This window comes from Pleurodeles waltl, chromosome 4_2, assembly GCF_031143425.1.
Source record: "Pleurodeles waltl isolate 20211129_DDA chromosome 4_2, aPleWal1.hap1.20221129, whole genome shotgun sequence".
Lineage (NCBI taxonomy): Eukaryota > Metazoa > Chordata > Amphibia > Caudata > Salamandridae > Pleurodeles > Pleurodeles waltl.
The window spans coordinates 284,628,175-284,653,459 of NC_090443.1; the positions used below are offsets into that span (position 1 = coordinate 284,628,175).

The 25,285-nt window shown below is 49.0% G+C and overlaps 1 protein-coding gene across 1 annotated transcript in view; it reads left to right on the plus strand.

The window, feature by feature from the left end:
• ST13 (ST13 Hsp70 interacting protein) overlaps positions 1-25,285 on the plus strand; it is a 165,064-nt gene that overhangs the window by 26,468 nt on the left and 113,311 nt on the right. Inside the window, exons 6-8 of the mRNA XM_069231143.1 lie at positions 5,777-5,861; positions 6,282-6,392; positions 21,825-21,927. Of these exons, the coding sequence (XP_069087244.1) occupies positions 5,777-5,861; positions 6,282-6,392; positions 21,825-21,927 (299 nt within the window). The remainder of the gene's footprint in view (positions 1-5,776; positions 5,862-6,281; positions 6,393-21,824; positions 21,928-25,285) is intronic.

Genomic DNA, 25,285 nt, shown 5'->3' on the forward strand with positions numbered 1-25,285 from the left:
TATATACACTAATAAACAGTAAGAGACAAAAAAAAGTTAGAAAACTGTGTTAAATAGCTATAAGCAATAGTAGCCTTTCGGGGGAGCCAAGCCATCTACTTAGAAATGAGAATGTGAACACAGGGCCCCCACCCAGGGAAATAAATCGTGTAGAGAGGAGCTGGGAGTACTAGGAAACCATACAGGTAAGTAATGCAGTAGCGACCAGGAAGGCAGGAGTAAAACACTGGATTTCCCTAAAACCACCCTAAAGTATGAAAAGAAGTAAAAGAAGACACCAAGCACAGCCTCCAAGAAACCAGCAATAGATTGCCAAAGATGGAGACCCGTAGAGAAACGGAACCAAGTCCAGAAGTGTCTGTGGAGTCCAGGGGGAGTAGGAGATACTACCCTCCCAGGGGTACCGCTTGGAGTTGGTCGACAAAGAAGGAAGACAGATCAGGCAAAAGGTTTCCCACGCTGGAAGCTGGATTGCAGACTGGTGTCTGCAAGATTTCCACCAACAAGCCTTGGCAAAGGCAAACTCCTGGTTAGTGGGAAAAAGATGCTGCCGGGGACCAGCAAGGCCAAGGAGTACTCAATCCAGGAGGGGGGGGGGGGCAACGGGGGACCGTCTGTGTCGCAGACAGTCCACAGGAGTGGAGGCAGCACCCACAGGAGTCCTGCAGGACGGAGACACAGGAGTTGCAAAAGGAGCCCACGTACCACTACAAAAGTGGATTCCACACTGCAGGAGAACCACGCAGGAGGCTGAGATTTGCAGGATGGAGTGCTGGGGGCTGGAGCTACACGTCGCTTGAAGATCCCTTTGAGGGAGATGCAAACAAGCCTTGGGAGCTGCAAGAGACGCAGTGCACAGGGGTACTGTCCTACATGGGAAGGCAAAGGCTTGCCTCCACCAAAGTTGGACAGCTGGCAGAGAGGAGCAAGAGGACTACTCCACCCACCACCCGTGATGCAGGATCCACGCAGCTGAGCAGGAGAGGTGATCCACCCAGCCGGTTGTCGCTTGTTGTAGGTACCTGCGGTTGTAGGGAAATGACTCCTTCACTTCAAGGGAGATTCCTTCTTCTGCAGGATGAAGAGTTGCAGTCTTCTGAGTACGCACAGCGAGAAAATTGTTGCAAAACTGGCAGGAGCACTAGAAACAATGTTGCTGGAAAGTCCTTTCTTCTTGGAAGCAGCTTGTGGGGTCCTGGAGGTTCCAATTGCAGTTCCGGAGTCCAGAAGTCGAAGTAAAGGTTACAGAGGAGTTCTGCTGGAATCTTGCAAGCCGAATGAGAGGTCCCACCCCAGAGGAAGACCCTATACAGCCCAATGAAGGGGCTTGGTCACCTAACCAGGTAACTACCTAACAGAGGGTGCCTCCGACGTCACCTGCCTCGTCTGGCCACTCAGATGCTCCCAGAGTTCCCTGCCAACCTTGGAATCAAGATGGCAGATCTCGAGGACTCTCTGGAGGAGCTGTGGGCACCGCCCCTGGGGTGTGATGGACAGGGGAGTGGTCACTCCCCTTTCCATTGTCCAGTTTTGTGCCAGAGCAGGGTCTTGGCGGTCCTCGGACCTGTGTGGACTGGTTTATGCACGGAGGGCACCAAATGTGCCATTCAAATCAAACCAGTGGCTTGGGGAGGCTACCCCTTCCAGCCCGTCACACCTATTTCCAAAGGGAAATGGTTTTATCTCCCTCTCCTGAAGGAAATCCTTTGTTCTGCCTTCCTGGGCTAGATCAGATCAAGCAGCAGGAGGGCAGAAACCTGTCAGGGGTGGCAGCAGCTTGACTGCCCAGAAAACCCCGTAAGACTGGTGGTAGCAATGCTGGGGGTCCTATAAGGAGAACCAGAGAGCATGGAATCATGCAACAGTATTGGGGTATGATTCCGACATGTTTAATACCAAACATGCCCGGTATCAGAGTTACCATTATGTAGCTGGACATAGGTAGTGACCTATGTCCAGTACACATATAAAATGGTGTCCCCGCACTCACAAAGTCTAGTAAAATGGGGCTGGAGTTCGTGGGGGCACCTCTGCTAGTGCTGGGGTGCCCTCACGCACAGGTACCTGTACTCTGCCCTCTGGGCTGAGAGCCTACCATAGGGGTGGCTTACAGTGACCTGTAGTGAAACCGGGTGTGTGCACTGTTTCATGCAGACTGTAATGGCAGGCCTGCAGAACCCCTTGCATGGGCTCCCTGTGGGTGGCAGAATAACTGCTGCAGCCCATAGGGATCCCCTGGAACTCCAGTGGCCTGGGTAACTAGGTACCGTACCCTAGGGACTTAAATGAGGGCACCAATATATCAATTGTGGTGATAAAAAGTTACCAGCAACCATTTTACAGGAGAGAGCAGTCGCTGGGGTCCTGGTTAGCAGGATTCCAGTGAACACAGTCAAACACACTGACAAACAGTCCAAAAGTGGGGGTAACCAAGCTAGAAAGAGTCTACTTTCCTACAATAAATGAGATGCTTCTTTGGCCCAGCTGATCTAAAAAATCTGGGCCTCGAGCGGGCTACATTCCGGCAACTCTTGCAGTTGCGGGTGGCACACCATTAGCACATGATACAGCTGTAAATAGCTGTAAAATTGGGTCTTGTGGAGCTCAAATTCTTCCTGGAGTGCCTGGAAGTACTTAAATTGTGAGCCATCCCAGTTGTCCCCAAGGTGGGGGGCGCCAATGAGTTCCCTTGCTCGAAGCTGTCCAGGTTAGGTGCTTTGGGGAGCTAAAGTTTGTTGCAGCAGTGTGGCAAAGGCTCTAGTTCAACTCAGGTTCCAAGGCAAGGACCACCTCTAGATATGGGAAACTGAGTCTGCCGATGTTGAGACAGTCCCACCAGTCGAAAACCACGTTGCTGCCTTCTAAGTGGACAAGGAGCGATTTAGACCAATTGCCTACCATCCCAGATTCTTCACCGTAGAGTTGGAGCAGCTGAAGGAGCTGCAGCCCGATTAAGTGTAACTACAAATAAGAGTATGCTGTTCACGTAAAGAACAGTGCGGTTCTCTCTGGATTTCCATGTTTAGTCATAAGCGTTGAATACTTCCACTTGCCTACGAGTACCCTGGAGCACTTTTTCCAATATATTTTCTTAAGTGTTGATGTTCGCCTTCCTCAAGGAAGGCCTGCACTGTCACCTAAGAATGTCAGTATGGAGCCTAAGAGAAAAGCTGCAGTGTCTGAAATTCTTCATCTTGTTTGCTTTAAAAAGGAAAAACAGCTAAGGCACATGCATTCAAATGCATGAATAAGTTGAAACTTTAGCAGAAAAAATCCTTCACAAACCTTTCTGTAACGCAAAATAAGGAAGAAGGGGTTCAGGGCAGTGGATAGGTTGGCGTTCTAAATGAAGAAAAGGAGACTGTCTCTGCGTCAGGATCTGAGGAACAGGCAGTCGCGGTCAGGGGGAGCCTCTGGATTCCCTCTGCAGGTGTCGCTGTGGGGGCTCAGGGGGGCAACTCTGGCTACTCACTGTCTCGCATTCGCCAGGGAGTCCTCCCTGAAGTGTTTGTTCTCCACAAGTCGAGCCGGGGGTGTCTGGTGCAGAGTAGCAAGTCTCACGCTTCCGGCGGGAAACTCAGGTTGTTTTAAAGTTGCTCCTTTGTAACAAAGTTGCAGTCTTGGATGAACAGAGCCGCTGTCCTCAGGAGTTCTTGGTCCTTTTAGAGCAGGGCAGTCCTCTGAGGATTCGGAGGTCGCTGGTCCCTGGGGAAAGCGTTGCTGGAGCAGTGTCTTTAGAAGGGGGGAGACAGGCCGGTAGAGCTGGGGCCCAAGCAGTTGGTGTCTCCGTCTTCTCTGCAGGGTTTTTCAGCTTAGCAGGCCTCTTCTTCTTAGGTTGCAGGAATCTGAGTTCCTAGGTTCTGGGGAGCCCCTAAATACAGAATTTAGGGGTGTGTTTAGGTCTGGGAGGACAGTAGCCAATGGCTACTAGCCCTGAGGGTGGGTACACCCTCTTTGTGCCTCCTCCCAAGGGGAGGGGGTCACATTCCTATCCCTATTGGGGGAATCCTCCATCTGCAAGATGGAGGATTTCTAAAAGTCAGACTCGCCTCAGCTCAGGTTGCCTTAGTGGCTGTCCTGACTGGCCAGTGACGACTCCTTGTTTTTCTCATTATCTCCTCCGGCCTTGCCGCCAAAAGTGGGGCCGTGGCCGGAGGGGGCGGGCAACTCCACTAGCTGGATTGCCCTGGGGTGCTGTAACAAAGGGGGTGAGCCTTTGAGGCTCACAGCCAGGTGTTAGTTCCTGCAAGGGGGAGGTGATAAGCATCTCCACCCAGTACAGGCTTTGTTACTAGCCACAGAGTGACTAAGGCACTCTCCCCATGTGGCCAGCAACATGTCTCGAGTGTGGCAGGCTGCTAAAACCAGTCAGCCTACACGGGTAGTTGGTTAAGGTTTCAGGGGCACCTCTAAGGTGCCCTCTGGGGTGTATGTTACAATAAAATGTACACTGGCATCAGTGTGCATTTATTGTGCTGAGAAGTTTGATACCAAACTTCACAGTTTTCAGTGTAGCCATTATGGTGCTGTGGAGTTACTGTATGACAGACTCCCAGACCATATACTCTTATGGCTACCCTGCACTTACAATGTCTAAGGTTTTGCTTAGACACTGTAGGGGCACAGTGCTCATGCACTGGTGCCCTCACCTATGGTATAGTGCACCCTGCCTTAGGGCTGTAAGGCCTGCTAGAGGGGTGACTTATCTATACTGCATAGGCAGTGTGAGGTTGGCATGGCACCCTGACCGGTCCTTAGCTGCTGGTGTGGTAACTTTGGGGTTGCTCTGAACCCCCAACGGTGGGCTACCTTGGACCCAAACCTGAACCCCGTAGGTGGTTTACTTACCTGCAAAAACTAACAAACTCTTACTCCCCCACCCCCCCTGTTGAAAATTGCACTAAGTGTCTAGTTTTAAAATAGCTATATGTGATTTATGTGAAAAATATATATGCTATTTTGATTATTCAAAGTTTCTACAGTACCTACCTGCAATACCTTTCATTTGAAGTATTACATGTAAAATTTTTGAACCTGTGGTTCTTAAAATAAACTAAGAAAATATATTTTTCTATACAAAAACCTATTGGCCTGGAATTGTCTGAGTGTGTGTTCCTCATTTATTGCTTGTGTATGTACAACAAATGCTTAACACTACTCCTTTGATAAACCTACTGCTCGACCACACTACCACAAAATAGAGCATTAGAATTATCTCTTTTTGCCTCTATCTTACCTCTAAGGGGAACCCTTGGACTCTGTGCATACTATTCCTTACTTTGAAATAGTGCATACAGAGCCAACTTCCTACAGACGCCATGTCTGGTGCTGCGTAGAGGCTTAAATCCACTTTGTTCTAGGGGGATAATGATGGTCCTCATTGGCAGGAGTCGGTTAGCAAGAAGTTTCGCAAAAAATTACTTTCTCCATTAAGTGAGATTGGACAATAGGATGAACAAGCGTTTGGGGAAGTGTCGTTCCCAGTTGGTTAAAAACAAAAATTGTGGCAAGATCTTTTTGGGAGGGAAGGGACACGATTCCACAGCTGTGGGATGAGTGTTACACTTGCATCTTATTTCATGTACTCTGATTCATTGCTTTTAAATGCAGTGTTTTGTTTAAAGTTTGTGTTTTGTTGGGAGACAGGGAGGGAGTGAAGTTGCGGTCATTTCCGACATTGGATTGCATAGGTATGTCTTGTGTGCAGATGTATAGATGACTCACAATTAAACTGAAAGCGTCAACAGGCTTTGTAATTGTACATGTTTGTTTTCAGGGGACCTGCAGCGTGCCATTGACCTGTTCACAGAAGCCATCAAGCTCAACCCTCGACTAGCTATCTTATACGCCAAGAGAGCCAGGTAAGTTGGGATTTCTTAGTTGTTGTGCATCAGGGAAGGGTGTGGAGGATCATGAAAAAAGAGGGGTGAGGCTTGGGGTGGTAATAAAAGCAAATACACAAAGGCACTGTGATCTAGGAAACCTCTGTGTACAGTTCCGAACCGAAAAGTCTGTAACCTACAATTTGCTCCTAGGCAACAGTGCTTATGGGACCATTGTTGTGTACTGTTAATTGGGTATCCTTTGACTATTTTTCATGGACAGGCCAGAACCTGTTTTTATTCATGCATTTGGTTGTCTAGCCATTTTCATCTAAATAACTATCTTGGAACCTTTGGTTGTGAGGCGCAGTGACCGTTAATGAGACTTCCCAACATAACCGTACTTCCATGGGTGTGTTCTGACCTGATCTCAAAGCTGCCATCTTTTTGCCTCTTCAGCGTTTATGTGAAACTTCAGAAACCCAATGCAGCGATCCGGGACTGCAACAGAGCCATTGAGATCAACCCAGATTCTGCTCAGCCATACAAGTGGCGAGGGGTAGCGCACAGGTAAGGCAGCATCACGCATTTGCTCTGCAACTGCTTGAGACAGTAGATCTGGGAGCTTCCTGCTGCCCCTGAGCTTCGAAAATAGGCTTGGATGTTTTTCGAGCTGAGCAGTAACATCTTATAGGTTCAGGTAGGTCATGACTAAAGGAAAACTCCTCCAGCAAGAACCCAGGAGGGGGGGGGGGGAGGAGGAGGAGGAGGAGGAGGAGGAGGGGGGGGGGGAGAGGAGGGAAGGGGAGGAGGGGGGAGGAGAGAGGAGGGGTGGAGGAGGAGGGGGGGGGGGGGAGGGGGAGAGGAGGGAGACACAAGTCAGCACAAAGTACACCCTCAGCAGCACGGGGGCAGCCGGGTGCAGTTTATTTATTTATTTTATTTTTTATTTAATGCGTTTTTATATAGCGCGGACTTTACCCCAAGGTGTCAGAGCGCTTCACAATAGGCAAGGTAAAGATACAAGAGGAGAAGAATTACAAGTGTGCCTGTTACAAAAACACGCGTTACATTACATGAGGCAATCGTGATAATTGTGCACGTATCAAGAGCAAAAAATAACCGAGGTAGCCAACGATACGTTATGAAAGGAAAAAGTGACGTGTGCAGGTTACAAGCGCAAATACAGTACGAGTAGAGGTAAAAAAAATTGCAATAAATGGTAGACACTCAAAACACTAAAACAATAGGTTCGATGGCATCTGTCGCTGTAGATACGCATGTTCTGCAATAGCTCGCCATCTGGTGTTGGGCCGGAGTGTTACAAGTTGTTTTTCTTCGAAGAAGTCTTTCGAGTCACGGGACCGAGTGACTCCTCCTTTTGTCTCCATTGCGCATGGGCGTCGACTCCATCGTCGATTGTTTTTTTTTTCCGCCATCGGGTTCGGACGTGTTCCTGTCGCTCCGAGTTTCGGAACGGAAAAAATAGTTAATTTCGGAAGATTTTCGTCGGTATTGTTGCGTTCGGGATCGGCGTACTTAGATTTCACACCGCATCCGTTTTTCGATCCTCCGTCGGGGCCTGGTCGGCCCGACCGCGTGCTGAACAACGCCGATGGAACGGACCCCGTTTCGTTTCTGCCCCAAATGCCACAATAAATACCCCTACACAGACCAACACTTGGTCTGCAACCTGTGCCTGTCACCTGAGCACAGCGAAGACACCTGCGAGGCCTGTCGTGCGTTCCGGTCCCGAAAAACACTCCGAGACCGTCGAGCCAGAAGACTTCAAATGGCGTCCGCACCGACAGCCCAACGGGAGTTCGAGGAACAGGAAGAAGAAGGTACCTTCTCGATCCAAGACTCAGACTCCGAAGGATTCGACGACACACAAACCGTGAGTAAGACGTCGAAAACCACACAAAGAAACATTTACAAGGCCCAGGGGACGCCACTGCCACCAGGCCATGGCTCCACCCATAAATTCGGTGACCGACCGTCGGCACCGAAAAAGGCCAAAACAGTGCCGAGATCGTCCGACTCCGGTCGAGACACCGGCACGCAGCCTTCTCGGGACCGAGAAAGTGCTGGAGACAAGCCTCGACACCGAGATGCCGGTGTGGACACGGCTCGACGCCGAGACAGCGGCACCGAAACAGATCGACGCCGAGAGGTTTCGGCCCCGAAAAGGAAAAAAGTCATCTCGGAGCCGAAAAAACACGCAGACAAAGTTTCGACGCCGAAACAAACTGCAAGCGACCCAGCTTCAGGCTCTTATACAGAAGAGCACTCGCTAACCTCCCAAATGCAAAAGCATAGGTTTGAGGAAGAGCTACAAGCAACTGATGTGGACCATACGCAAAAGCGTATCTTCATTCAGCAGGGGACAGGAAAAATAAGCACCCTTCCCCCCATTAGGAGAAAGAGAAGGTTGGAGTTCCAGACGGAACAAGCACCACAACCAAAAGTGGTTAAAAGAATTACACCACCACCCTCTCCTCCGCCCGTGATTAACGTTTCACCAGCACAAACTCCATCTCACTCCCCAGCTCACACCACCATGAGCCAGGGTGACCAAGATCAGGACGCATGGGACCTATACGACGCCCCAGTGTCAGATAACAGCCCGGAGGCCTACCCTACAAAGCCATCTCCACCAGAAGACAGCACCGCGTACTCTCAGGTGGTGGCTAGAGCAGCACAATTTCATAACGTAAGCCTACACTCAGAACAGGTCGAGGATGATTTCTTGTTCAACACACTCTCCTCCACCCACAGCTCCTACCAAAGCCTGCCTATGCTCCCTGGTATGCTCCGGCACGCAAAAGACATATTTAAGGAGCCGGTCAAAAGTAGGGCAATCACACCACGGGTGGAAAAGAAGTATAAGCCGCCTCCTACGGACCCGGCTTTCATCACTACACAGCTGCCACCAGACTCTGTTGTTGTAGGAGCAGCTAGGAAAAGGGCCAACTCTCACACATCTGGAGATGCACCACCCCCAGATAAAGAAAGCCGCAAGTTCGATGCAGCTGGTAAAAGAGTCGCAGCACAAGCTGCAAACCAGTGGCGCATCGCGAACTCCCAGGCACTACTTGCGCGCTATGACAGAGCCCACTGGGACGAGATGCAACATCTCATTGAACATCTGCCCAAGGACTTCCAAAATAGGGCGAAACAAGTGGTTGAGGAGGGACAGACCATCTCCAACAACCAGATACGTTCCTCCATGGACGCTGCAGATACAGCTGCACGGACAATTAATACATCTGTAACTATCAGACGGCATGCATGGCTCCGAACGTCTGGATTTAAACCAGAGATTCAACAAGCAGTTCTCAATATGCCTTTTAATGAAAAAGAACTGTTCGGTCCAGAAGTGGACACAGCGATTGAGAAACTCAAAAAAGATACGGACACTGCCAAAGCCATGGGCGCACTCTACTCCCCGCAGAGCAGAGGGAATTACAGCACATTCCGTAAAACGCCCTTTCGAGGGGGGTTTCGGGGTCAAAGCACACAAGCCAGCACCTCACAAGCAACACCGTCCACTTACCAAGGACAGTATAGAGGAGGTTTTCGGGGACAATATAGAGGAGGGCAATTCCCTAGAAATAGAGGGAGATTTCAAAGCCCCAAAACCCCTACTACTAAACAATGACTCACATGTCACTCACCCCCTCCACACAACACCAGTGGGGGGAAGAATAGGTCATTATTACAAAGCATGGGAAGAAATCACTACAGACACTTGGGTTCTAGCAATTATCCAACATGGTTATTGCATAGAATTTCTACAATTCCCTCCAAACATACCACCAAAAGCACAAAATTTAACAACACACCATTCCAATCTCCTGGAGATAGAAGTGCAGGCACTATTGCAAAAGAATGCAATCGAATTAGTGCCAAAAACACAAATAAACACAGGATTTTACTCACTGTACTTTCTGATACCAAAGAAGGACAAAACGCTGAGACCAATCCTAGACCTCAGAGTAGTGAACACTTTCATCAAATCAGACCACTTCCACATGGTCACACTACAAGAAGTATTGCCATTGCTAAAACTACACGACTACATGGCAACTTTAGACCTCAAGGATGCTTATTTCCATATACCAATACACCCATCGCACAGGAAATACCTAAGGTTTGTATTCAAAGGAATACATTACCAATTCAAGGTACTGCCTTTCGGATTAACAACCGCACCAAGAGTCTTTACCAAATGTCTAGCGGTAGTCGCTGCACACATAAGAAGGCAGCAAATACATGTGTTCCCATATTTGGACGACTGGCTAATCAAGGCCCATTCGTTCATACAGTGCTCAAATCACACAAATCAGATCATACAAACCCTCTTCAAACTCGGGTTCACCGTCAATTTCACAAAATCCAAAATTCTGCCATGCAAGGTACAACAATACCTGGGAGCCATAATAGACACATCAAAGGGAGTAGCCACTCCAAGTCTACAAAGAATTCAAAATTTCAACACCATCATACAACGCATGTATCCAACACAAAAAATACAGGCAAAGATGGTATTACAACTCCTAGGCATGATGTCATCATGCATAGCCATTGTCCCAAACGCAAGACTGCACATGAGGCCCTTACAACAGTGCCTAGCATCACAGTGGTCTCAAGCACAGGGTCACCTTCTAGATCTGGTGTTAATAGACCGCCAAACTTACCTCTCGCTTCTGTGGTGGAACAACATACATTTAAACAAGGGGCGGCCTTTCCAAGACCCAGTGCCACAATACGTAATAACAACAGATGCTTCCATGACAGGGTGGGGAGCACACCTCGATCAACACAGCATACAAGGACAATGGAACGTACATCAAACAAAACTGCATATCAATCACCTAGAACTTCTAGCAGTTTTTCAAGCACTAAAAGCTTTCCAACCAATAATAGTTCACAAATACATTCTCGTCAAAACAGACAACATGACAACAATGTATTATCTAAACAAGCAGGGAGGGACGCACTCCACGCAGTTAAGCCTGCTAGCACAAAAAATTTGGCATTGGGCAATTCACAACCAAATTCGCCTAATTGCACAGTTTATACCAGGGATACAAAATCAACTCGCAGACAATCTCTCTCGAGATCACCAACAGGTCCACGAATGGGAAATTCACCCCCAAATTCTGAACACTTATTTCAAACTCTGGGGAACACCTCAGATAGACTTGTTTGCGACAAGGGAGAACGCAAAATGCCAAAACTTCGCATCCAGGTACCCACACAAACAATCCCAAGGCAATGCCCTATGGATGAACTGGTCAGGGATATTTGCTTACGCTTTTCCTCCTCTCCCTCTCCTTCCTTACCTGGTAAACAAACTCAGTCAAAGCAAACTCAAACTCATATTGATAGCACCAACTTGGGCAAGGCAACCCTGGTACACAACGCTGCTAGACCTATCAGTGGTACCCTGCATCAAATTGCCCAACAGGCCAGATCTGTTGACACAGCACAACCAAAAGATCAGACACCCAGATCCAGCATCGCTGAATCTAGCAATCTGGCTCCTGAAATCCTAGAATTCGGGCACTTACAACTTACCCAAGAATGTATGGAAGTCATAAAACAAGCAAGAAGGCCATCCACCAGGCACTGCTATGCAAGTAAATGGAAGAGGTTTGTTTGCTACTGCACACAACTCCAGAACATGTAGTGGGTTACTTGCTTCACTTACAAAAATCTAACCTAGCTTTCTCTTCCATTAAGATTCACCTTGCAGCAATATCTGGATACCTGCAGACTACCTATTCAACTTCCCTATATAAAATACCAGTCATTAAAGCATTCATGGAGGGCCTTAGGAGAATTATACCACCAAGAACACCACCTGTTCCTTCATGGAACCTAAATGTTGTCCTAACTAGACTTATGGGTCCACCTTTTGAACCCATGCACTCCTGCGACATACAGTTCCTAACCTGGAAGGTGGCATTTCTCATCGCCATTACTTCCCTGAGAAGAGTAAGCGAGATTCAGGCGTTTACTATACAGGAACCTTTTATACAACTACACAAAAATAAAGTCGTCCTAAGGACCAATCCTAAATTTTTGCCAAAGGTTATTTCACCGTTCCATCTAAATCAAACAGTGGAACTTCCAGTGTTCTTTCCACAGCCAGATACCGTAGCTGAAAGGGCACTACATACATTAGATGTCAAAAGAGCATTGATGTATTACATTGACAGAACAAAAAACATCAGAAAGACTAAACAACTCTTTATTGCATTTCAAAAACCTCATGCAGGAAACCCAATTTCAAAACAAGGTATAGCCAGATGGATAGTTAAATGCATCCAAATCTGCTACCTTAAAGCTAAACGACAGCTGCCCATTACACCAAGGGCACACTCAACCAGAAAGAAAGGTGCTACCATGGCCTTTCTAGGAAACATCCCAATGCAAGAAATATGTAAGGCAGCCACATGGTCTACGCCTCACACATTCACCAAGCACTACTGTGTAGACGTGTTATCCGCACAACAAGCCACAGTAGGTCAAGCCGTATTAAGGACATTATTTCAGACTACTTCCACTCCTACAGGCTGATCCACCGCTTTTGGGGAAATAACTGCTTACTAGTCTATGCAGAACATGCGTATCTACAGCGACAGATGCCATCGAACTGAAAATGTCACTTACCCAGTGTACATCTGTTCGTGGCATCAGTCGCAGTAGATTCGCATGTGCCCACCCGCCTCCCCGGGAGCCTGTAGCAGTTTGGAAGTTACCTTCAATTATTTATATATGTATCATCTCAACCTTAAATAGGTGCATACTTAGTCACTCCATTGCATGGGCACTATTACTACAATTCAACTCCTACCTCACCCTCTGCTGGGAAAAACAATCGACGATGGAGTCGACGCCCATGCGCAATGGAGACAAAAGGAGGAGTCACTCGGTCCCGTGACTCGAAAGACTTCTTCGAAGAAAAACAACTTGTAACACTCCGGCCCAACACCAGATGGCGAGCTATTGCAGAACATGCGAATCTACTGCGACTGATGCCACGAACAGATGTACACTGGGTAAGTGACATTTTCATTACGATACATGAGGCAGTGGTGGCCGTTGTGCATGTATCAAAAGCAAACAAGAAATAAGAGGTAGCAAATGATACGTTGAAAAGGAAAGGTGCCGTGTGCATGTTACAAACGAGTACAAAATACAGGTAGAGGTATAATACTGCACTAAATGGCAGACACTCAAAACACAAAAACACCCTGGGAAGGCACTTCTATAGGCATGGAGCACAGAATTTCCTATAATGGAAGGACTTCCTTCAGAAAACAGAGGGCTTGAATTAACTTTGGAAGTGTCTTTGAAGGAGGAGAGCTTTGAGGTCAGTTTTGAAGGCCTGGGAAGAGGTGGTGGTCCGAAGCTGAGGCGGAAGTGAGTTCCAGATTCTCACCGCGTTGCCTGAAAAGGATTGGGCCATCGATCTTTCCTTCTTGAAAATGGGAGGTTCAAGCAATAACTTTTCTGCATTACGTGATGGTCTGGAGCCCCCAGAGAGTTTCAGTTTATTCACCAGGTAGCGAGGGGAGGAGGAGTGCAAGGCTTTGTGGGTGATACATGCAGTTTTGTAGATAGATCTTGCCTCTATGGGAAGCCAACGGAGGGTGGATAACATGGGTGTGATGTGGTCGCTTCTTTTGGCCCCATATATGAAACGAGCTGCTGAATGGAGAATAGACTTCAGGGGGGAAAGGTGGGATTTGGGAAGGCCAGTAAGAAGAGAGTTGCAGTAGTCCAATCTAGAGAGAACCAGCGATTGGACCAGGGTTTTAAGGTCGTGCTCCGGGAAGAAGCGACGCATCCCCCAAAGAAGGCGCAGTTGGTGTCGAGCAGACTTTGCAATGGAGTCGATATGGGAGAGTAGATAGAGTTTTTTGTCGAGTATGACACCAAGGGATTTTGCGCTCTCGACAATGATGGGCTTATTGTTCATTAGATTGATCTGATCCATCCATGATTGTACTGGGGGATGAGAAAGTGAGGAGGAGGAATTCTGTTTTGGAGGGATTCAGGATCAGTTGATGAGTTATCATCCAGTTTTGAATGGAGTCGAGAGTAGAGCTAAGGAAGGAGAGATCGTGAGTGGAGGCCACCTTAAGGTAGATCTGAGTGTCATCCGCATATAGATGATAGTGGATCCCGGATTTACTCAGGAGATTTCCCAACGGTTCTAAATAGAGATTGAACAGTGTGGGTGCAAGTATGGAGCCTTGAGGAACACCTTGACTGACCGCTAAAGGAGCTGAAAGACTGTTCGCTATTTTGATCATTTGGGATCTATCAGAGAGGAAGGAGGAAAACCATTTGAGCACAGTGCCCTCCATGCCCATTCTCTGTTGAAGAGTGTTAAGGAGAGTGTTGTGATTGACAGTGTCAAAGGCTGCAGAAAGGTCAAGAAGAATTAGAAGACAAGACTCCCCTGAATCGAGTATCCGCAGCGCGTCATCAATCACTAGCAGCAGGGCTGTTTCAGTGCTGCAGTTTTGAATGAAGCCGGACTGGAAATTGTCAAGAAGATCATTTTCCTTGATATGGCGAGAGAGTTGTTTTGCTACACATTTTTCTGTGATTTTCGCAAGAAAGGGTAGGTTGGTGATGGGACGGTAGTTGTTGAGGTCGTTCGCATCAGCGGTGGTTTTTTTTTAGCAGAGGGGTGACCTGCCCAGTTTTGAAGGAAACAGGAAGGGAGCCTTGACTGAGGGAGAGGTTGACCAGAGTGGTCCAATAGGAAAGAGAATTAGTATAGAAGTCAATGGCACTAGGGATGGGGTCAAGAGAATGGTTAGAGGGCTTTGTATCGAGGATGCATTTAAGGAGAGCATCGTCAGAGATGGGGTCAAAGTTTTGCCAAATGGTTAAGGATTTGCACTCCTCTGTGGGGGTAGGATGAATGACCTGATCTACAAGTGATTTTACCTTTTCGTCAAAGAATATAGCGAATTCCGCTGCTTTCTTTGTGGAATCTTCCAATTTCGAGGTTGGGGGGGAGCTGTTTGGGTTCTTGATGAGGTCGAATAGTTTTTTGGGTCTATTTTTGGCTGAGTCAAGGAGGGATTTGTAGTGCAACGCTTTTCCAAGGAAGATGAGCTTGTGGTACTTGGATCTTGCTGAACGAAGCGTGGCCAAATTTTCAGTGGAGGGTGCTTGTCTCCATTGTTTCTCAAGGGCTCTTATGAACTTCCTTTCTTCATAGACGGATTTGTTGAACCAAGGTGCTGAGGGAGTGGGCCTTTTCTTTTTGTTTTGGAGAGGAGCGACATTATTGATTTCGACTGCAAGGACTGTGAGGCATTGGGAGGTGAGTTCGTTAACATCTAGGTCCGGGTCTAGCCTTGGAAGTGATAGCAAAGCAGAATCACAGAGGGTGCTGAGGTCAATATTTTTAGTGTCACGGAACCAGGAAGTAGCCCTCTTAGGCTGGCCCAGAGTTATAGAGTGTGATAGGTGAAGAGAGAATGGGATGAGGAGGTGGTCCGACCAGTCTACATGAATAGGGGTAGCGATAGTCAGTAAGCCAGCTTTAGAAATGACAAGGTCTAGGATTGAGCCTTTAGAGTGTGTTGTTTCTGTGCAGTGTTGGATAAGATCGTTTGCAGAGAGGAAGGTGGCCAGCAAATTCGCATTGGTGTCTTGAGGCGAGCCCCAGTGGACATTGAAGTCACCCACGAAGATCTGATTGTCACTTTGCGTGAATTGGTCGCTGATGCAGTCCGTGAGTTCCTCCATAAACGAAGGGCTGCTACCAGGCGGGTGGTAAATAGCATGGAATCTGAGAGGTGAGCGGTGGTGCAATTGAAGCTCAAGTGATAGGCATTCAAAAGTGTGGAAGGAGCTGTTAGGAAGAGCCTTAAGTTGAAGAGAGTTTCTAAAGATGACCGCAACACCTCCCCCCACTTTGTCAATTCTGTCATTTCTAAATATAGAATAGCCTGTGGGTACAAGGAGATCAAACATAGAGTGAGAGGTATCGTTGAACCAGGTCTCTGTGAGGAAGAGCATGTCAATATTGTGCAAGTTGATGGTATCGGAGATTTCAAGTTTGTGTTTTATTGCAGATCTGCAGTTGTGGAGCAGACAGCGCAGCTCTGACGCAACTGTTTTGGTGACGGGGGCACTTGGGCTATGAGGGGTGATAGGGATATTGTACTTATATGAGGGCGCTCGGGAGTGTTTAGGTGGGCGAGTGGTTCTGACAGAGGAGATGGTCGGAATAGTGTAGATTACAGGGTTAATGGGAAGTGGAAGTGAAGGAAAGATGGCGTTCGAGTGCTTGTGTGGATTTGCAGACGACTGGCTATGTTTAGCTATAATGGGGTGTGGGGGGTGATGAGCATCTCGTGGAAGGGTGAGTGTTTGCCAAAGGAATTGAGGTGTGTGGAAAAGTCGAGATCTTGGAGCTTAAAACTAGAATGGTAGCTTCAAGTTGGGAGATGGCGGTGATTAGAGAGCCTAGCTTATTTTCCAGAGAGAGTAAGGAAGAGCACGGCATAATGGGTGGCTCGATGGAAACAGGAGGGGGTGCACTGGGCAGTGTACGGCAGGGAGAGGTGGGGGAACGGAACGGGAGGGGAGTAGGGGTATAGGGTTCAGAGGTGGGGAAAGGTTTTGGATGAGAGCAGAAGTTGGTGCACCAGGGGTGAGAGGAGAGTTGTCGTTGTTGGCGTTGCAAGAAGGATAGGAATTAAGGGCAGAATTAGGGGGCGATAGGAGAGGAGTGGGGCGGTAGGAGAGGGGAGGAGTGTGAGGAGTCATAAGGATTAGGGAGGTATGGCAGGAAGGGAGGGGAGGGAGTTGGATAGGTCCTGGTGGCTAAGTGAGGTGGCTGTGATGGAGCAGGTATCGGGCAGAGTGGGGGGGATTGGGAGAAAGGGAAGTTGAAGAAAGGAAGTGATTCTGCTCGGTCCGAGGGAGGGAAGGGGTTACCAGGGGAGGAAAGGGGGTAGCACAGCAGTGCTGGAGGAGAGTGGGGAGGGAGAGAGATGGAATGTATTTGTGGGGAAATCGAGGTACATAGTGAGGGGAGGAGGGGGCGGAAAAGCAGAGCGGAGGAGGGAACAAGGGGAGCGTAGGGAACATAGACAAGTGGAGAGGGCTGGAGGAGAGGTGGTCTAAGGAGGGGGGTGGCCGGAAGGGATAGGGGGGAGGAGATGAGAATGGAGTGCCGGGACGGTGCAGAATGGACGAGGAGCGTGTTAGCTAGAGGTACGGCTGAAGTGAAGAGGGAAGGGGCAAACTGTGAGGGGGGAAGAATGGGAGGGGAGGTCCGAGGGGAGAGAAGAGGGTCGACCTGTGCCTCCCCAGGGTGCAGCCTATTGGAGAGTGGGGGGGTCAAGGGAGGAGAAAGGGAGTAATTGGTGGAGCTAGATGGAGAGTCAAGTGATAGCCCGGTCGCAGGGGAGGGGAGTAGGGAAGGGAAGAGGCGGTCGAAGAGAGAGAGACAGGTGTCTTTGGCTTGGATCATAACAGTACCGTTGTTATAGAGTGAGATAGTGAGGGAGCCGTTAAAACCTGCAGAGGGGGAAATTTTTAGCTGTTTCCCATGGGGGATATAGGAGGAGGAGGCGACGTTAAAGGAATTGTAAAAGCTGGTAGACCAAGTGGGTATGTCGTGCGTGAAAAAAATTAGATCGTTTTTGAGCCTCCCATATCGACCATTGTAAAACTGATCGACAAAAAGGGAATCGGGGAAATATTCAATGGTGTTATGCTTGAAACGTTTTGCTGCAGCTTTAGTCAGGTTAGAAGGGTAGATGATTTTGTAGCAATTAATTCCAGACTTAATTCGAGCGGTGGCCATGTTGGGAAATTGGGGAGGAGGAGGGTGGTGGGGATAAGGGAAGGGTGTTACTAGGACGGTGGTGGTGAGGAGAAGTATGAGGGCAAGACGGGGGCACATAATCCATACGTCGGGTGAAGGAACCTGAGTTATTGTGGAGACAGGAAAGTGAGGTGATTAGGGATAGGTTGTTACTTAAGAACAGGGCTGATTCAACAAGATAGGACTGAAGCTGGAGTGGTGTAAGAGGAAAATCACTGTACTTATCATCCTGAGATATAAACCACATAAAGCACAGCATCACAGTCGGTATCAAACGCGTTGTACGCCCAAAATCACAACAGTCTAATATTAGACACTTACCTCCTAAGTATCACCAGCATTATGGGCAAAAAGCACAGGGTGGAACATAATTTCACTAGCATAACCCAAAGTATGTAAGACAACCTCAAAATCCTAAAACACAATTTAGAGGTAGCCAGAACAGGGTCTGAAAATCAAACTACAAGAAATACATTTCCTAGCACCACAAATACACAATGGGGCCTGGCGCCCTACAAACCACCAGGACCCCCTAGTCAACTGGCCAACCCAAAGGGGCTCAAATGCCCTGTGTCCAGAATGTCGGGGCTGCTGCCAATGCAGCGAAGGACCAACGTGTGTACTTGCGCAAACCTAAACGTTGCAACTGGCACTAAGTGCTGCGCAGCTGTGAAGAAATGGTGCAAGGAGTGCATCTCACTCCTAACTCAGACAGAACTACCTCCAAATGCCCTAAGAGTCTAGAGGACTGTACTGCACGGCGTCTGCCCGTTTTGCCCATTTTGCGGTGATGTGCATGTGCCAAATGTAGGTGGTTTCTCTACAGATCGTTGCAGTCTGCTCGAGTGATGGGGCAAGGTGAGGAGTTACTCTTGGAGCCCACAATCCAAAGTTGGGGTCAGAAAGAAACTGGGTGGAGCACTTTTACTCTTGCTTTGGTCTCGGTACCCCCCTCTTAGTGCAGATTCTTGGAAATAGTCCCTGCTGGGATCTGGTTCGATTCATCTCCCCAGGTGATTCCCAGGGCCGGGGGCGTTTCCTTAGATTCCCAGAGGCTCTCACCTTAATGCTGCGTTTGTACAGTCTTGTCTTCAGATGCCCCCAGTGGTGCTCTGTCAGACCTCCGAGTAGGGGTCTCTAGAGTTAGTTTTCCAGGGGCCCCAAGTCAAGGGGCCTCGCCAGTTTTGTTCCTTGTCCCCTGGTCAGTTCACCGGTGTTCCGCTTTCCTTCTCTCCGCAGGGTGTCAGAGGCAAGCACGGCTCACCTCAGCGGTGTGGGGCCAGCTGGTTCGGGTCTTCCCTGGGGACTCGTCTATTTTACGGCTCCGTTGTCCCCGGGTGACTGCTCCAGCGCAGGAGGCTGGAGATGCGCCGGGGATCCAGCACCGGGCGCGGTGCACGCAGCCCTTTCACTTCGCTCTATTTGCAGTGTGCAAACACGCGTCTGGTTTCCAATAGATTTCAATGGGAGACCAAGGGGTCTCTTCAGCGATGCAGGTAAGGGGTGCTGGGGGGGGGGGCTCCTCGGGGTAGCCACCACCTGGGCAAGGGAGAGGGCGTCCTGGGGGTCACTCCTGCACTGGAGTTCGGATCCTTCAGGTCCTGGGGGCTGCGGGTGCAGAGTCTTTTCCAGGCGTCGGGATCTGAGGAACAGGCAGTCGAAGTCAGGGGGAGCCTCGGGATTCCCTCTGCAGGTGTCGCTGTGGGGGCTCAGGGGGGCAACTCTGGCTACTCACGGTCTCGCAGTCGCCGGGGAGTCCTCCCTGAAGTGATTTTTCTCCACAAGTCGAGCCGGGGGCGTCGGGTGCAGAGTAGCAAGTCTCACGCTTCCGGCGGGAAACGCAAGTTGTTTTAAAGTTGCTCCTTTGTTACAAAGTTGCAGTCTTGGGTGAACAGAGCCGCTGTCCTCGGGAGTTCTTGGTCCTTCTAGAGCAGGGCAGTCCTCTGAGGATTCAGAGGTCGCTGGTCCCTGGGGAAAGCGTCGCTGGTCAGTGTCTTTAAAAGTGGGGAGACAGGCCGGTAGAGCTGGGGCCCAAGCAGTTGGTGTCTCCGTCTTCTCTGCAGGGTTTTTCAGCTTAGCAGTCCTCTTCTTCTTAGGTTGCAGGAATATGAGTTCCTAGGTTCTGGGGAGCCCCTAAATACAGAATTTAGGGGTGTGTTTAGTTCTGGGAGGGCAGTAGCCAATGGCTACTAGCCTTGAGGGTGGCTACACCCTCTTTGTGCCTCCTCCCAAGGGGAGGGGGTCACATTCCTATCCCTATTGGGGGAATCCTCCATCTGCAAGATGGAGGATTTCTAAAAGTCAGTCACCTCAGCTCAGGTTGCCTTAGGGGCTGTCCTGACTGGCCAGTGACACCTCCTTGTTTTTGTCATTAACTCCTCCGGCCTTGCTGCCAAAAGTGGGGCCGTGGCCGGAGGGGGCGGGCAACTCCACTAGCTGGAATGCCCTGGGGTGCTGTAACAAAGGGGGTGAGCCTTGAGGCTCACTGCCAGGTGTTGCAGGAACTGTAAGGGGGAGGTGATAAGCATCTCCACCCAGTACAGGCTTTGTTACTAGCCACAGAGTGACAAAGGCACTCTCCCCATGTGGCCAGCAACATGTCTCGAGTGTGGCAGGCTGCTAAAACCAGTCAACCTACACGGGTAGTTGGTTAAGGTTTCAGGGGGCACCTCTAAGGTGCCCTCTGGGGTGTATGTTACAATAAAATGTACACTGGCATCAGTGTGCATTTATTGTGCTGAGAAGTTTGATACCAAACTTCCCAGTTTTCAGTGTAGCCATTATGGTGCTGTGGAGTTCGTGTATGAGAGACTCCCAGACCATATACTCTTATGGCTACCCTGCACTTACAATGTCTAAGGTTTTGCTTAGACACTGTAGGGGCACAGTGCTCATGCACTGGTGCCCTCACCTATAGTATTGTGCACCCTGCCTTAGGGCTGTAAGGCCTTCTAGAGGGGTGACTTATCTATACTGCATAGGCAGTGTGAGGTTGGCATGGCACCCTGAGGGGAGTGCCATGTCGACTTACTCGTTTTGTCCTCACCAGCACACACAAGCTGGCAAGCAGTGTGTCTGTGCTGAGTGAGGGGTCCCCAGCGTGGCATAAGGCATTCTGCATCCCTTAGAGACCTTCCCTGGCATCAGGGCCCTTGGTACCAGTGGTACCAGTTACAAGGGACTTACCTGGATGCCAGGGTGTGCCAATTGTGGAAACAAAAGTAAAGGTTAGGGAAAGAACACTGGTGCTGGGGCCTGGTTAGCAGGCCTCAGCACACTTTAAAATAAAAACTCAGCATCAGCCAAGGCAAAAAGTCAGGGGTAACCATGCCAAGGAGGCATTTCCTTACACCTATGCTTTGTGCCCTTTTACTGCTGTAATTCTCTCCTAAGCTTTAATCTATTTTCTGTGTTCTTCTGTGTTGATGTGCTGCTGTAGCCCTTTCTGGCCGTGCCACAGCTCCAAGCACCTGGTATTTTTCCTATATATCCCTAGCACTAAGGTCCTTGCCAACTACTAATTCAAGCACGAGGACAGTAAAGGGTGCTAATGATTGGATTGGCAGTGTTAAGACACCCTTTTTGGGTAGGGACAAAATAGGGGGCATGCCACGACCTGGCAATTAGGGGTAGGAGGGATGACCATGCTGGTAAGGTAATTGTATAGGTTGAGGTGTGGGTATACAGATATGCACTGGTTAGTCTATATTCTGTTAGAACCATGCAGTGTCAGGCAGGGAAGGGGACTAAGCCCTAGAAAGGAACAAACATTGTACAGCAACTATGCAGTTTGAATCCCCCAAAACCGTCTATTTCACGTCTATTCCTTTTCCACCATTACCCATAAGGTCTGCCCTTTTACTGCTGTAATTCTCTCCTAAGCTTTTGTCTGTTTTCTGGTTTTCTCTGTGCTTGTTGAGGTGCTCTAGCCATCTCTGGCCACTTCAAATATCTGAGCACCCGGTCTTTCTCCCGTACATCCCTAGCACCAAGGTCCTTGCCAACTCCTGTGTGCTTTCTCTCAGTACTGTTGCACTTGACTTGTATCAGTCTTGTGCCACCCAATGTATAATGATCTACCATGGTTTTCATCTTTTGGTGATTAGAGTGCATTTTCCTTTCAGGCTCCTGGGACACTGGGAAGATTCAGCCCACGATCTGGCCATGGCTTGCAAACTGGACTACGATGATGACGCTAGTGCCATGCTGAAGGACGTGCAGCCGCGGGTAAGGGAGTAGCTGTGCTGTCCCAGCTTTTGCACGGACGCATTCTTCGGTTGGGGAGTGCTGGAGGCTGCAGTTCTAACTCTGTGGCTTCTGCTTGTGGAAGATTGCAGACTATGCTCTGTGTAGTAAGGTAACTGTAGGAACCTACTGAAGGGTTGTGGTTGCAGGTTTCAATCCTCTTCAAATCTGCAATGCCTATAGCTGAGCTATGTGGTATGGACCTCTGCTGGGTGAGGCATGCTACCAGTGAATGTTAGTATTCTGCTTCCTTGTCCATTGTTGCTATGGTTGGGTTTAGTCTGCAGGAGGTTGCTTCAGTGAAGTGGTTCTTGTAGTGTTTTTTTGCCTATGCTAGAGTTATACAAAATAGGGGTTCTTACAGAAGAAACCTTATAACATTGTTCCTTGTTAATGGTAACGTGAAATTCCTTCCTCCCAGACAGTATTTTCCTTCAGACATAAGAGATCTTCCAGCCTTTGTAAGGTAAATCAATTGTAATGTATCAAAGATCATAGTATTATAGACTTGTATAAAGAAAAAAAATGAAAACTACTAGGTGCTCATAAAAACAAGTGCCTATTGACGGTGCAGTGCTTGTGAATTTCTGAAAAAATGAAATACAAAGATGGCTTAGGTACACTTGCGGTCATAGATGGCTGCCTGTAAATTTAGAAGTAAATTATGGTGAGTTTACAATGTAAAATTCCACCCATTTCTTTGTCAATCAAAGCAATGGTAGTCCAATTGTTATTGGTGTTTTTTTCCCCTCTTATATTAAATGATTCCAGTGGGGTTTTCATCTGGGTGGTGTCAGATGCACATCGATTAGTATAAGGAGAATACTTGGAAAATCAATCTGGCAGGGCCAGCATGCTTATTCATTATATCTTAAATGCGTAGCCTAAAGCAAATCTGTCACAACCTTTCTGTGATGCTTAATGATATGGCCAAGAGCAACTGTTAATTCCCTGCTGTGATTTAAAATTTCAGTGAGATAATTGGGTGGCCCTCCCTGCGCTCTCGCATTCTGAGAGACGTATTGATCTAAGGTGTATATGAGCCAGCTTAGTTTCATTTTTTCACAAACTCCTTAGCACTGCACCGTCACTACGCACTTGTTTTTACGAGCACCACATTGTTTGTGGTTTATTCTGTATACACGATTATCAGAACATAACCGCTTTGATACATTGTAGCTGATTTATCTTATAAATGTTGGACTTCGTTGTTTGTCTGAAGTAGACTACTGTTGAGGAGACAATTCTTCTCTCCCGTTAACAAGGATTAGTGTATTAAGGATTGTAAGGAAATGCCTCCTTGGCATGGTTGCCCCCTGACTTTTTGCCTTTGCTGATGCTATGTTTACAATTGAAAGTGTGCTGAGGCCTGCTAACCAGGCCCCAGCACCAGTGTTCTTTCCCTAACCTGTACTTTTGTATCCACAATTGGCAGACCCTGGCATCCAGATAAGTCCCTTGTAACTGGTACTTCTGGTACCAAGGGCCCTGATGCCAAGGAAGGTCTCTAAGGGCTGCAGCATGTCTTATGCCACCCTGGGGACCTCTCACTCAGCACAGACACACTGCTTGCCAGCTTGTGTGTGCTAGTGAGGACAAAACGAGTAAGTCGACATGGCACTCCCCTCAGGGTGCCATGCCAGCCTCTCACTGCCTATGCAGTATAGGTAAGACACCCCTCTAGCAGGCCTTACAGCCCTAAGGCAGGGTGCACTATACCATAGGTGAGGGTACCAGTGCATGAGCATGGTACCCCTACAGTGTCTAAACAAAACCTTAGACATTGTAAGTGCAGGGTAGCCATAAGAGTATATGGTCTGGGAGTCGGTCAAACACGAACTCCACAGCACCATAATGGCTACACTGAAAACTGGGAAGTTTGGTATCAAACTTCTCAGCACAATAAATGCACACTGATGCCAGTGTACATTTTATTGCAAAATACACCCCAGAGGGCACCTTAGAGGTGCCCCCTGAAACTTAACCGACTATCTGTGTAGGCTGACTAGTTCCAGCAGCCTGCCACACTAGAGACATGTTGCTGGCCCCATGGGGAGAGTGCCTTTGTCACTCTGAGGCCAGTAACAAAGCCTGCACTGGGTGGAGATGCTAACACCTCCCCCAGGCAGGAGCTGTAACACCTGGCGGTGAGCCTCAAAGGCTCACCCCTTTGTCACAGCACCGCAGGACACTCCAGCTAGTGGAGTTGCCCGCCCCCTCCGGCCCGGCCCCTACTTTTGGCGGCAAGGCCGGAGAAAATAATGAGAATAACAAGGAGGAGTCACTGGCCAGTCAGGACAGCCCCTAAGGTGTCCTGAGCTGAGGTGACTCTAACTTTTAGAAATCCTCCATCTTGCAGATGGAGGATTCCCCCAATAGGGTTAGGATTGTGACCCCCTCCCCTTGGGAGGAGACACAAAGAGGGTGTACCCACCCTCAGGGCTAGTAGCCATTGGCTACTAACCCCCCAGACCTAAACACGCCCTTAAATTTAGTATTTAAGGGCTACCCTGAACCCTAGAAAATTAGATTCCTGCAACTACAAGAAGGAGGACTGCCTAGCTGAAAACCCCTGCAGAGGAAGACCAGAAGACGACTACTGCCTTGGCTCCAGAAACTCACCGGCCTGTCTCCTGCCTTCCAAAGATCCTGCTCCAGCGACGCCTTCCAAAGGGACCAGCGACCTCGACATCCTCTGAGGACTGCCCCTGCTTCGAAAAGACAAGAAACTCCCGAGGACAGCGGACCTGCTCCAAGAAAGGCTGCAACTTTGTTTCCAGCAGCCTTGAAAGAACCCTGCAAGCTCCCCGCAAGAAGCGGGAGACTTGCAACACTGCACCCGGCAACCCCGACTCGGCTGGTGGAGATCCAACACCTCAGGAGGGACCCCAGGACTACTCTGATACTGTGAGTACAAAAACCTGTCCCCCCTGAGCCCCCACAGCGCCGCCTGCAGAGGGAATCCCGAGGCTTCCCCTGACCGCGACTCTTTGAATCCAAAGTCCCGACGCCTGGGAGAGACCCTGCACCCGCAGCCCCCAGGACCTGAAGGACCGGACTTTCGTTGGAGAAGTGACCCCCAGGAGTCCCTCTCCCTTGCCCAAGTGGAGGTTTTCCCCGAGGAACCCCCCCCTTGCCTGCCTGCAGCGCTGAAGAGATCCCGAGATCTCCCATAGACTAACACTACAAACCCGACGCTTGTTTCTACACTGCACCCGGCCGCCCCCGCGCTGCTGAGGGTGAAATTCCTGTGTGGGCTTGTGTCCCCCCCGGTGCCCTACAAAACCCCCCTGGTCTGCCCTCCGAAGACGCGGGTACTTACCTGCAAGTAGACCGGAAC